The sequence below is a fragment of the Pristiophorus japonicus genome, chromosome 13 (genome assembly GCF_044704955.1).
Source record: "Pristiophorus japonicus isolate sPriJap1 chromosome 13, sPriJap1.hap1, whole genome shotgun sequence".
In the NCBI taxonomy this organism is placed as follows: domain Eukaryota; kingdom Metazoa; phylum Chordata; class Chondrichthyes; family Pristiophoridae; genus Pristiophorus; species Pristiophorus japonicus.
In genome coordinates, this window is record NC_091989.1 from 121,640,152 (window position 1) to 121,653,976 (window position 13,825).

The 13,825-nt window shown below is 46.4% G+C and overlaps 1 protein-coding gene across 1 annotated transcript in view; it reads left to right on the forward strand.

Moving 5' to 3' along the window:
• The window catches only part of LOC139278184 (dynein axonemal heavy chain 5-like), a 382,562-nt gene that overhangs the window by 243,656 nt on the left and 125,081 nt on the right, over positions 1 to 13,825 (forward strand). Inside the window, exons 52-55 of the mRNA XM_070896837.1 lie at positions 2,749 to 2,947; positions 3,863 to 4,035; positions 7,217 to 7,347; positions 8,190 to 8,343. Coding sequence (XP_070752938.1) covers positions 2,749 to 2,947; positions 3,863 to 4,035; positions 7,217 to 7,347; positions 8,190 to 8,343 — 657 coding nt within the window. The remainder of the gene's footprint in view (positions 1 to 2,748; positions 2,948 to 3,862; positions 4,036 to 7,216; positions 7,348 to 8,189; positions 8,344 to 13,825) is intronic.

Consider the following 13,825-nt stretch of genomic DNA (forward strand, 5'->3'; position numbering starts at 1 on the left):
GATCACACCCAGAACCCACTGGAACCTCCACTGCATCATTGAACCATCCAAACTGGTAACCACTACCCAATGTTGTAGCAAAAGGACTTGGGGGTTAACAGGGAGAGAGCCAAGCCAAAGCATAGCTATTGGCACTTAAGTCTGGGGGAGAGCTAAGCCAGAGCACATAGTGTGAAGGTAATTGGCACAAAGGACTTGGGGGAGAGTGATGTTATATATGCAGACTATAGATATACTCACTGTATAGTTGCATAAGATGGAGACTTATTTACCTGATGTACTATCAATAAGGTTTACACTGTGCATATACTCTGCTGGCACCACTAGAGGGTGCAACTGGTGGAGACTGGGGTTTCCTGCCCTAGTGGCAGGGGCTGTATAAAAGAGTAGCCACAGTGACTACACAGACAGTGTATCTATAGTCTGCATATATAACAAGAACTGAGGAACTTTTCTCACCAGTTGGATTCAATTTACTGCCAACCATCTGCTTCGAATGCAAGCACTGTATATGCAAGTTTACTTGTCAGCTTAAAAATGCCTAGTTTTTAGGTACACATGATACTATAAGTGATACTGAAAGGCAAATATAGGATTGATGTCAGGAAGCTGTTCTTCACACATCGGGCTAGAAATTGCATAGCGCCCCGTTTAGTCCAATAACTTTTGCCAGAGCGCAGAAGTATCGCCGGGTGAAAAAGATTTGCAGCTGACGGGAACTTCCGCTTTCGTGCTCCAAGAGGGAAGTGGAGCACTAAATCAAGCGATATCACTTCCATTAGAGTGCTAAAGGGAGTGAGAGGGGTGGTATTAGCAGGACGCTGCACAATGTTCCGTGCAGCATTGCCGTCTGTACAGGCTCCTTCCCTCCCTTAACGGGAAGGGCCAATGCTGAGATGACTGCGTTTTCTTGCTCTCTGTATCCATAGCAGCCCAAGTACTCTAAAAGAGTACAGGGCTGAGCAAACGCAGGTCCAAAAAAAGCAAAAAACACCACACTAGGGAGATAAATAAATTTTGGCTGACCTGGCCACTGCTGCCTTTAATTAGCGCTCCCCAAACGGCCAGCAAAGGTGACAATACCTCTTGCAGCTGCCGTTGTTGATGCCTGGCGATGCTGCAGGGGGCAGAAGCGAATATTGCATCGTGGTGGTAAAGGGGTGCTGCACACCAGATGAGGTCTTGATCTCCGAGGCACAAGAAAGCAAGGCAGTAAGTGTTAGCGTCAGCGCAAAACCGCCAGGGAACTTCTCGGGCATCGCTGAATTCGCTGCGCCCGGTCGGTAATCCCTTAGCGCCCCGTTACTGCCCCCCCAAGGAGGCGCAAAGCAGGCTAGTTTCTTCCCCATCAACTCTTGCCCCTGAATCAGAAGGTTGCAGGTTCGAGTCCCTCTCCAGGATTTGAGCACATAATCTAGGGTGACACTCCAGTGCAGTACTGGGGGGCGGGGGGGGGGGAGGAGTACTGCATTCTCAGAGCTGCTGTCTCTCAAATGAGACGTTAAACCAAAGCCTATTCGGCTTGATGTAAAAGGATCCCATGGCACTATTCAAAATAGAATAGTGTTCTGGCCAATATTCTCCCCTCAACCAACACCATCAAAAGCAAATGAGCTGGTCATTTATCGCAATGCCGTTTGTGGAACCTTACTGTGTGCAAATTGGATGTTGCGTTTGCCAACATAACAACAGTGACTGCACTTCAAAAAGTTAATTGGTTAGGAAGCGGTTTGGGACATCCTGAGGTTGTGAAAGCTAATATTTAAATGCAAGCTCTTTGTTTTAACTCATGGAATGGACTTTGAGATAGGTTTTTGGAGACAAAAATCCTGGGATCATTTAAATAATAGTTGAATGTTGTATTGATTCAACTAAACATTGTTTCTGGGTGGACGAGCTAAGATAGTTTGAATTGTGGTCTTAAGAATACATATAGAGCAGCTAGTTCAAATCTTCTGTTGCATTTACACTCCATAAATATCTAGTATTTCTCTAAAACTGTGGTTATCAAGGTACTTTTATTGATAGGTTTGCTTAAGTAAATAGAGTTTTGTGATATTTCTTGATAGCCCTAAAAGAAAATTAGTGAATGCTGCTCCCTTAATACAGTGGGCGAAACATTTTGCTGTGTGCTTGCTACACTGTGTATTTGCTGCCTGTAATGTATTTGCTTCATGAGTTCTTTGCTTAAGAATTCATAGCAACACATTGCTACTAAGAATTAGTTGGTTTATTAGCAAGGGTTTAACAATCACACTACACATTACTAGTTCATCCACCAGGCTCACAACCATCTGCCTTATCGAAGACCCCCTGAACCCAAATGGCTCAGGTTTTATTGAGTCTTTTGAACATCATAACTCAACAGCTCTACTAACCTGTGAGCATATTCACACTGTGCATTAAAATGAATGGAGGGAAATCGCGGGCTAGCGACTCACGTGTAAAGCTGCAGCCGGTATATACTGGAGCTAATTGGGATTTGGCTAGGTGGAAAATTAAGCACTGTGGACTCCTGATTTCTCGACCAGTGCTCGCTGCTTCTCTCTGCTCTGGGAGCACCTGATTAAGGAATCACCCTAACTGTGTTGATATATTCTTAATCTAAGGAATGCTGATACATATTGACCCGCGATTATTTCTGTGGTAGATGTGGTTGTTTGTTAAAGAAATTACTGAAACCAAATGTGGTTAGAATTGGCACTCATATATTAAACTTGTTTTTAATGCAAACTCTGTTTTAAATAGATTCTTCTTAAACTCTGGAGACATGAATGTACGCGAGTGGTGGCCGATCGCTTTACAAACTCTGAAGACTGTGAATGGTTCGATAAAACATTGATCCATGTGGCCGCTGAAGAACTTGGGGAAGAAATTAAGGATGTCATCAATGTAGAGTTTGAGGACTTCTTTGTAGATTTCTTGCGTGATCCACCTGAGGTCACAGGTCAGGACATTATTTGCATACTGACTGTTAACAGGATGTACCACATATCCAGATTATTGAATATGGGTATCTGAATTTTGAGCTCATGTGATACATGCGACCGACCACAGCTGTCAACACAATTATGACCTTTGCACTTGATTTTAAATGTATAGATTTTTTTTTCTTTATTTTTGAGTAACTTTACTTTTCAATGAAGACCTTGCATCTCTTTTTCTCATTTTCTCCTCATTTAGCTCCTCCTTTGGACCTTACACTTTTATGGAGAAAACGTCAGGAGGGGCTGCCAGCTCGCGAAAGCACCATCACTGCTGATGCAAGCTGGTCGCCAGGAGATGTGCGACAGCAGCCTAATATGCACATGATTTTACCTTTCCCTTGTATATATGCTTGGCCTGCAGCCAGATCATTCGAGCAGATTTGCTGCTGTGGTGTTAATGTTTGGTTCAGCATCATTCTATGGGAGCTCAAAATTTACAAACCTGGTCCAGAGAGACTGTAATTTCTCTGGACCCATTGACAATCCAAAGGCTAAAATTGCAGTTCTGAGATGAACCATCTGCTAGTTTTTTTTAAAACTACCTTCTATTTTCTTTCATTATTAAGTGAACCCAGTGCTGATGTGTATGTATTCTCTTTTGTTTCACATCACACTTTTGCATCTCTGGAATTCACCACAGACTGTTTGCTAGCAGTCTGTGGGATTTCCATCAGAGTAGCTTGTAATTATAGACTATGTATTTCTGCAGCTAACATTTTCTATTCTCAGCTAATCTATTTAAAAAAAATGTAGTATTCAAATATTAGGGGGAAAATATCTAACCTATTTCTTTCTTTGAATATGGTCAATATACAACTGCTTTGTAGTTTGTTAAAACGTACAGAATAGTTTATTCTTTTTCTTGCCATTTCCAGGCGAGGAACCAGAGGATACGGAATACGAGATGCCGAAAGTGTATGAGGCCATAGAATCTTTAGATATGCTGAAAGAGAGGCTGAACCTGTTCATGTTCTTTTACAATGAAACTGTACGAGGGGGGCACCTGGACTTGGTCTTCTTTGAAGATGCTATGATTCATCTAGTCAAGGTGGGGTAGGCTTAACATATTTTCTTAACATAATTCAGTCCTAGTTTTAGAGTTGTACATTCCATGCTCGTGTTTTAAATGTGAGTTTGGTTTGATATTATTTGTTTACAGTGAAGTACCAAAACAATTGGCAATTTTCAAAGCAGGGAAGTAAAAGATCACACGACACTAGATTATCTTGTCATTTATCTCATGGTTTAAACCGGTGATTTTATTTTGTTTCTGATTTTGAGTCGTTTTTATTTGCTGTTGATGGTTGATAGCATCATTATGGCCACAGAGATTCACTGGGTGCAATCCCAGCAGTTACGCACTTACTGAATGCCAGGGTTGACGCCACTGGAGTTTTCTGGGTCAGTGGGAGGGTACCTCATTTGCATGATGTCGGCAGATGCTCACTGGTCCTATTGCTGCCTGAATCAGGAGATGGTGGCAGGCCTTTGCTGAGGCGCATGCAGTCCCCTTCTCTACCCCCTGGGTAAGGGGGCCGATTCTAACATTAAAAAAATAATGTGACCTCATCTTTGGTGGAGTCCAGGCCGCAACCCTGGCCTGGAACCCAATACCACCACCCCCGCCCCCATCCGTGATGGGACCCATTTACACACTTCTGGAGGCCGATATACCTCATCTCACTTGGCGTACTGGCCTCCGGTCTTACATGAGGCCAATTGTGGGTCAGGGAAGAGGGAACATCTGCTTAAGGAGTCCCTGCACCTGGCCCCATCTCCTCTCTGACATGGCTGATGCTATCAGGAGTGGACAGAGGCTGTGTCCTTTATAAGGCTACTCGGATTCCCCAATTATGGTTTGGATCCAGCGTACTTTATCAAACCTTTCACCTCTATCAGATCTCTCTTAACTTTCTCTGTTCTAATGGAAAGAGCCCCAGTTTCTCTGGTCTCATAACTAAAGTCTCTTATCCCTGGCATTATCTTCGTGAATCTCTTCTGCCCCCTCTCTATGTTCTTGATATCCTTCTTAGAGTAGGGTGGCAGTATTGTTTCAGAGCACACCTTTGAATACAACAACTTACATTTATACAGTACCTTTAACTTAGAAAAACATCACAAAACACATCACGATGTGTAATGTTATTTTTAAATGGATGCTGAGCTAAAGAAAGAGATATCAGGAGGGGTGACCAAATGCTTGGTCAAAGAGGTGAGTTTTGAGTAAGGTCTTAAAGGAGGAGAGTGAAATGGAGAGACAAAGGGGTTTTTGGAGGGAATTCCAGAGCGTGAGGCCTAGACGGCTGAAGGCACAACCACCAATGTGGGGACGAAGGGAGAGGGGATGCACCCTCAATCATTTTCCTAAAAGTATCAGGGGAAAGGGTGTACAGTAAAAGGCAGAATTCTTTTACCACTGTTGGAATTGACACGAAGGACAATCCACGTAGAAAACTAAATTAATGTTATGGTGTGACATGATGATTATGTTTTGCTGTTTGTACATGTAAATCATATTTGAGTATTTTGCATTTGATATTCAATTGATATGTTAGGGAAATAGATGGAATTGAAGGCCGATAAATTCCTGGGGCCTGATAATCTGCATCCCAGAGTACTTAAGGAAGTAGCCCTAGAAATAGTGGATGCATTGGTAATCATTTTCCAACAGTCTATCGACTCTGGATCAGTCCCTATGGACTGTAGGGTAGCTACTGTAATACCACTTTTTAAGAAAGGAGGGAGAGAGAAAACGGATAACTATAGACCGGTTAGCCAGTAGTGGGGGAAATGTTGGAATCAATTATTAAAGATGAAATAGCAGCACATTTGGAAAGCAGTGACAGAATCGGTCCAAGTCAGCATGGATTTATGAAAGGGAAATCCTGCTTGACAAATCTAGAATTTTTTGAGGATGTAACTGGTAGAGTGGACAAGGGAGAACCAGTGGATGTGGTGTATTTGGACTTTCAAAAGGCTTTTGACAAGGTCCCACACAAGAGCAAAATTAAAGTACATGGTATTGGGGGTAATGTACTGACATGGATAGAGAACTGGTTGGCAGACAGAAAGCAGAGAGTCGGGATAAACGGGTCCTTTTCAGAATGGCAGGCAGTGACTAGTGGGGTGCTGCAGGACTCAGTGTTGGGACCCCAGCTATTTACAATATACATTAATGATTTGGATGAGGGAATTGAGTGTAGTATCTCCAAGTTTGCAGATGACACTAAGCTGGGCGGCAGTGTGAGCTGTGAGGAGGACGCTAAAAGGCTGCAGGGTGACTTGGACAGGTTAGGTGAGTGGGCAAACGCGTGGCAGATGCAGTATAATGTGGATAAATGTGAGGTTATCCACTTTGGTGGCAAAAACACGAAGGCAGAATATTATCTGAATGATGGCAGATTAGGAAAAGGGGAGATACAACAAGACCTGGGTGTCATGGTACATCAGTCATTGAAAGTTGGCATGCAGGTACAGCAGGCGGTGAAGAAGGCAAATGGTATGTTGACCTTCATAGCTAGGGGATTTGATTATAGGAGCAGGGAGGTCTTACTGCAGTTGTACAGGGCCTTAGTGAGGCCTCACCTGAAATATTGTGTTCAGTTTTGGTCTCCTAATCTGAGGGAGGACGTTCTGGCTATTGAGGGAGTGCAGTGAAGGTTCACCAGACTGATTCCTGGGATGGCAGGACTGACATATGAGGAGAGACTGGATCGACTGGGCCTGTATTCACTGGAGTTTAGAAGGATGAGGGGGATCTCATAGAAACATATAAAATTCTAACGGTACTGGACAGGCTAGATGCAGGAAGAATGTTTCCGATGTTGGGGAAGTCCAGAACCAGGGGACATAGTCTAAGGATAAGGGGTAAGCCATTTAAGACTGAGATGAGGAGAACCTTCTTCACTCAGAGAGTTGTTAACCAGTGGAATTCCCTACCGCAGAGAGTTGTTGATGCCAGTTCATTAGATATATTTAAGAGGGAGTTAGATGTGGCCCTTATGGCTAAAGGGATCAAGGGGTATGGAGAGAAAGCAGGAAAGGGGTACTGAGATGAATGATCAGCCATGATCTTATTGAATGGTGGTGCAGGCTCGAAGGACCAAATGGCCTACTCCTGCACCTATTTTCTATGTTTCTATAACTCAAACATCCTTATCTGCCCTTCGTTCAATTTTTCTTGGTGATAAGATTATAATTTTAACCTTAGTGTTGGGATTCACTTATAGATATCTCGTATCATCAGAACTCCTCGTGGTAATGCTCTGCTTGTTGGTGTGGGTGGGTCAGGTAAACAGAGCCTTACAAGACTCACTTCATTTATTGCTGGATACCAGACATTCCAAGTCACTCTCACAAGGTAAATCCACAACTGAAATATTAATGATTCTTTGGTTGAGCAGCATGCCAAGACATAATAGCAAACTGCATAGCTGATCAGTATATAGTGGGTGGGTGTAAGGGCATGTGCGCGGACCCTATAATATGTATCTCTACCTTTAGACTAAAACGATAATTAGAATTGGTTGAAAAGCCACCACATGTGAGAAAAATACTTTTATTGCTTCTGGCTAAATACGATTAATGGACAATAATAATCTCTAGTGACTAAAATCATGAGAGAGCCTGTAGCTTGTAACCCTGCGGCCATTACCCACACAAAAAGATGGTTAAAAGGTGTATTTCACTGTGTTGTAGGGCCATGCATTCATGTTGCAGTGAAAATGACTTTGCTGCAATGTTGAAGTACAATTCCCACCATTGGGAAGTTAAGGGGTGCAGAATAGGTTTTCTTATTGGTTTTTAGTCCTTACTCTGTGTTGTATTTGTATCTCTTAAGTTAATCTAAGTTCAAGAATATAATAAACAGAATGTCATAAGGTGACCCATTGCCTCCTGTTTCAGAAATGGCTTTGGGTATGTAATGATTTTGTTACCTCTGAAATCCTTGGAGCAATAATCTCAGCAGCAGTCCATATTCAGAGATTTGTCCTCACTATAATGTAGACTGTTTAATGATCCAGACTGCACAATTAACAAAATAACATTTTAAAGGAAAGGGAATGGAGACAAGAGGGGTGGACTGTATTGTAATAGATTTATTTTTATATATTATTTATTTATTAAACAATAGAAAGCACTGAAGCACAGGAGAATAGGTACTGGAACTATCTATGTGTAACTTCATTTATATACACTTAGGTCATACAGTGCATCAAACCTGCTGGAGGATCTGAAGATTCTGTACAGAACAGCTGGACATGAGGGAAATGGAGTGACCTTTATTTTTACAGACAATGAAATCAAGGATGAGGCTTTTCTGGAGTACCTGAACAATGTTCTCTCCTCCGGAGAGGTATGGTGCAGTCCTTAACATCCCTCAGTGTATTTTCAAAGTAGATAATTGCCTTATTATTTTCTGCCCTGTTGAAATATTTTGCAATTTCATTCCTGTCCTGGTGAATGTGAACATATTTTCTAACAATCAGTAGTTCATGTTTATTATATGTGAAAATTATATACACTTTGTTTCAGATAATAGCAGAGCAGTGATGGAATGCCGACTTGTAGTCTGGTGGATAGATAGGCCAATGGATTTGTTTCTTCATACTTCAAACTGACAAGTTCTGATCTCCATCACATTACAGGGAAGAAGTCAGGCATTTTTATATGCTGAAGGGAAGGGGGAAGATGAGGGTTGAAAACCGGGGGAAGGGGGAGAGGAGTGCTTCTGTTTCCCGTGAAATTGCGCGCGAGTTAGCGGAGGTGCAAACACAACAGCGCTGCGCCCCGCTGATGGCACCCCGGGTCGCCGAGACCTCCGGCAATCACGTCATCGCCGTGCGCGGTGACCCCTTTTCAACCTGTGCCAACCCCTTTCCGGCCTACGGCGGAAATTGGCCAGCGATGTCGGCGATGTCAGCGCCAGCCTCACGGGTCGCAAACTGGGCCGACCTCCGTTTGTGGGGCGGAGGTTAAAGGGGAGGTGCACTGTGTTGCGCGCTGCCATTTCTTTTCACCGGTTGGCCCGTTTTACTTTGCTCTCGTGTGGTGCTGCCCTGGTGGGCTAGTGGAGGCCTTGAAATGGCCGTGCAGAGTTTGCAGCGACCCTCTCCATTAACGGAAGGGAAGTGCCTGGAAAGCTAATTTAAATTTGTTCCTTTGTCCATTTTAATAAAAATAAAAATTTATAAAAAGGTTTCAGACTTGCCTTTTCCCCATGTGAGAGCCCCAGTCTGTGTTTTGCTCTCTCTAACATTGGTTTTAAATTACAATTTTGAGAGCTTCCTCACTTCCTTGTTCGCTATCTATGCGAATTCTGCATTTTGATTGGCTACTCAGACAACTTGTTCACACAAGGCGGTTCACACAAGGGGATCCCCATTATACTACGTTGATTTAAGTTAAACATCAGTAAACCCAAACTTCTCGACACAGGGATTATGAGAGTCCTGTGCGGAGCGTACTTCGGGGCCCCGCAATGAACGCCTTCGCTTCGCTGCTGACCGCAAATTACAGGCCATTGTGTTCTTAAATACTATGGCGGCAAAATTCGGTAACGCCCCGTTTGGGGTGTTAACCTTTAACTTTTTGAAAAGTTAGCGCCTGGCAGAATGACTTTGTAAAATTGTGGGAAATTTTCGCCCCAGGAGTGAAGGGGTGCAGTAAATGAGACGCTAACGGCCTCGGTGCGGCGCTGCAGAGGCGCTAAAGCTAGCGAGTTACCCAATTGCAGCTGACTTGCATTCAGCAATGAGCCTTCAATCCTTGACTCTAGCTCATTGCAGCTCTTAAACGGGAGGTCATTTCAAGCTGCAGCTGCTCATTTTCAGCATCGCTGCACTTGAATCAGATCTCTCAGCAACTGAGACACCTTTGTGTGATTGCTGGTGCGTATCCTGCTGTAAGGGAGAGGGCCAAACGCTTCAATAATGTGGCGTTGGAGACATTGATGGGGGCTGTGGAGAGAAGGAGGGAATCGCTGTTCCCTGCATCTGGAAGGAGGCCATCGCCACAGGTATAGAGGGCCATGTGGTGAGAAGTGGCCGAGGAGGCATCGGCCAGCACTGTGCTAGACCGAATCCTGACAGTGCCATAAGAAATTCAACGACCTTAGTCGGGTGTTGAAGGTGAGTACTGTCATGTTTGTAACTACAATATAACACTACTGTATTACTGTTTACACTCAACTTAGATGCACACCTTGACCACAGGGGGTGAACTTGTGGGAGACACTCCTTACCTGACCACACAGGTATATAAAAGGAGGTCCCACGCACAGTCATCACTTCTGGAGTCCTGTAATAAAGAGTTAAGGTCATAGAGTGGCTTTGTCCTTGGAATGTGCCTCGTGTGGTTTCATGCTGTGGAGTAAGGACATTACATTGGCGACGAGAAACGGGAATTCACGACCCACGAGAATGGCCACCGGTAGCACAGAGGAACGGTATGTGTTGGGGAAGACTGGGACGATTTTGTCGAGAGGCTTCAGCAAAGCTTCATTACGAAAGACTGGCTGGGGGATGCAGCGGCCGACAAGCGTCGGGCTCATCTCCTGACCAGCTGAGGACCAAAGACTTATGCACTCATGAAGGACTTACTGGCACCCAAAAAGCTGTTGGACAAAACCTTTGAAGAACTTAGCAAATTAATCGGGGAGCACCTCAAACTGGTGAGCAGCATATATATGGCTTGACACAGATTCTACACCCACCGACGTCGTGAAGGACAGAGCATACCAGACTTTGTAGCGGACCTCCGGTGTTTGGCCAGCCTCTGTATGTTCACAGACGCCTACAGGGGGGAGATGCTATGGGACTTCTTTATCGAGGGTATCGGTCATGCGGGAATTTTTTGCGTTAATTGAGACCAAGGACTTGACCTTGGAAGCGGCAGTGTTGTTAGCTCAAACTTTCATGGCGGGGGAGAAAGAGACGAAAATGATTTACGCGCGCAATTCTGCCTCTAGCGCAGCGATGGATCAGGGAGTCAACATCATCAATGCTGCTCAGAGCCCCGCAGGCAGACAGGGGCAGTCCGACATTTACCAGGCAGCAATAGACCCCAGAACAGGACCTCATTAGAGACAATAGCAGGCTGAACGGACGTTCATGCCATCACAGTGGACAGTGCGGCCCGGGATGGGGCCATTGACACCCACTAATAAGGTACTTAAGAGCAGTCAAAGGGACAGTCAACGCGGAATTCCTGGCCATAGTCTTTTTGTCCCCAACAATGGAAACTTTAACTCATGCTGGAGGTGTGGAGGAAAACACTCAGCCAGATCCTGCAGATTCCAGCAGTTTGTCTGCAGAAACTGCAATCTCAGTGGCCATTTAGCTCGAATGTGCAGAAAACCTACAACCAGACTAATATATGAGGCAGATGGACCACAAGAGGGTTCTGTGAGGCAGGATGACTTTTGGGGCAAATCGATGGATGCCGAGGTTCAGCGGGTCCATGTGGCGAATACTCACAGTTCATACACCAAAACGCCACCAATGATGATGAGGGTTTTGTTGAATGGCATCCCAGCATGCCTGGAGCTGGACACTGAGGCCAGTCAGTCACTCATGGGCGTTGAGCAATTTGAGAAGCTATGGCAACTCAAAGCCAGTAGAGCCAAATTAGAACGTATTGAGACACAATTACAGACTTACACCAAAGAAATCATTCTGGTGCTAGGCAGTGCAATGATGGCTGTCACACACAATGGATTAGTGAACCGGCTGCCACTCTGGATTGTCCCGGGCAATGGTCCCGTACTGTTGCGGAGGAGCTGGTTAGCCGAGATGAACTGGAAATGGGGGAATGTTCACGCAATGTCCTCGGTGGAGCGAAGTTCATGCTCACAAGTCCTACAACAATTTGAGTCACTATTCCAATCGGGCGTCGGGACTTTCAAAGGCACTAAAGTAGTGATACACATTGGGCTCAAGTTTCCACACGCGCCTAGAACGGCGCAGTCCCGACCTGGGCGCCCGTTTTACGCGCCACAAAGTGCGCCTAAAAAAATCCTCCGTATTCTCCACCTACCTGCAGGTCCTCTGGCCCTCGGCGCAGCCAGCATGAGCTGTGGGGGGGTGGAGCCAGGTCCCTGCGCTGAAAACAGTGCCGGGACCTCTGCACATGCGCGCTACAGTGGGCACGCAAGTGCAGTAGCTCCAGGCGCCCGAAGCACACAGCCCCTAGCCCTGGCCGAATGGCCTCACTGGGGCTGCGTGAATAAGGCTTCTCCCACGGCCAGCTCCTGTTTCCCCCCCCCCCCCCCCCCCGACCAGACCCGACACCCGCTCCCCCCCCCCACCCCACCCCTGCCTCCGGACGCGACCCGACCCGACCCGACCCCCCCCGACTGGACCCGACCCGACCCCCCCCCCCGACTGGATCCGACCCGATCCCCCCCCCTCCCCAAACTGGACCCGACACCCCCCTCCCACCGACTGGACCTGACCCGACCCGACCCGACCCGCTCTCCTGCTCCCTCTCCCCCGCCCACTCGCCCCCGCGACTGGACCCGACCCGACCCGACCCGCGCTCCCGCCCCCCGACCCGACCTGCGCTCCTGCTCCCCCCCCACCCCCCGACTGGACCCGACCCGCGCTCCTGCTCCCACTCCCCCGCCCCCCCCGACTGGACCCAACCCGACCCGCGCTTCTGCCCCCCGACCCGCTCCCCCCCCCCGAGTGGTTCCGACCTGACCTCTCTCTCCCCCTCCCCGACCTGACCTCCCCCTCCCCGACCTGACCTCCCCGACCTGACCTCCCCCTCCCTCTCTCCCTCCCTCTCCCCCCCCTCTCTCCCTCCCTCTTCCCCCCCCTCTCTCCCTCCCTCTCCCTCCCTCCCACTCCCTCCCCCCTCTCTCTCCCTCCCTCCCCCCGACTCGAACCGAACCTCCCCGACCCGACGCCACCTACCTGTAAATTTGGTGCTGGGGACGGGCCCTGCCCGAAGTCTCGGGCCAGCCCGTTCAGCCTTCGGTCCCGAAAGGCCTGCCTGAAGCACTTTCACACAGGTAGGAAGATGGTTTATTTAATCTTTTCTTTGCTTATAAATGTTTATTCAGGTTGGATTTATTTGTATAATATTTGTATAAGTATAAATAAGGATTTATTATAGAATTTAATGACTTCCCTTCCTCCCCCCCTCCCCCCCATCTCGTTCTGGACGCCTAATTTGTAACCTGCGCCTGATTTTTTAATGTGTAGAACAGGTTTTTTCAGTTCTACAAAAATCTTCACTTGCTCCATTCTAAGTTAGTTTGGAGTACGTTTTCACTGTGGAAACTTTGAAATCAGGCGTCAGTGGCCGGACACGCCCCCTTTTGAAGAAAAAATTCTGTTCCAAAGTGGAACTGTTCTACCTGACTAGAACTGCAGTAAAAAAAATGTGGAGAATTGCGATTTCTAAGATAGTCCGTTCTCTACCAGTTGCTCCTAAAAATCAGGCGCAAATCATGTAGAAACTTGGGCCCATTGTCATGTTTGTAACCTTCACATAACTGTAACCTTTATGTAACAACACTGTACACTGTATACACCTGAGTAATGCACACCTTGACCACAGGGGGTGAACTTGTGGGAGACATGCCTCACCTGGTCATCCAGGTATATAAAGGGAGGTCCCATGCAGGGTCAGCACTTCTTGGTCCTGGGAATAAAGGTTCAGGTCACATAGTGACCTTGTCTGCAGTACATGCCTCGTGTGATTCCATAGTAAGGTGTAAGGACACCACATTTAGCGACGAGAAACGGGAATCAATGACCCACGAAGATGGCCACCAGTAGCACAGAGGAACGGTACTGTGTTGGTGAGGATTGGGACGATTTCGTTGAGAG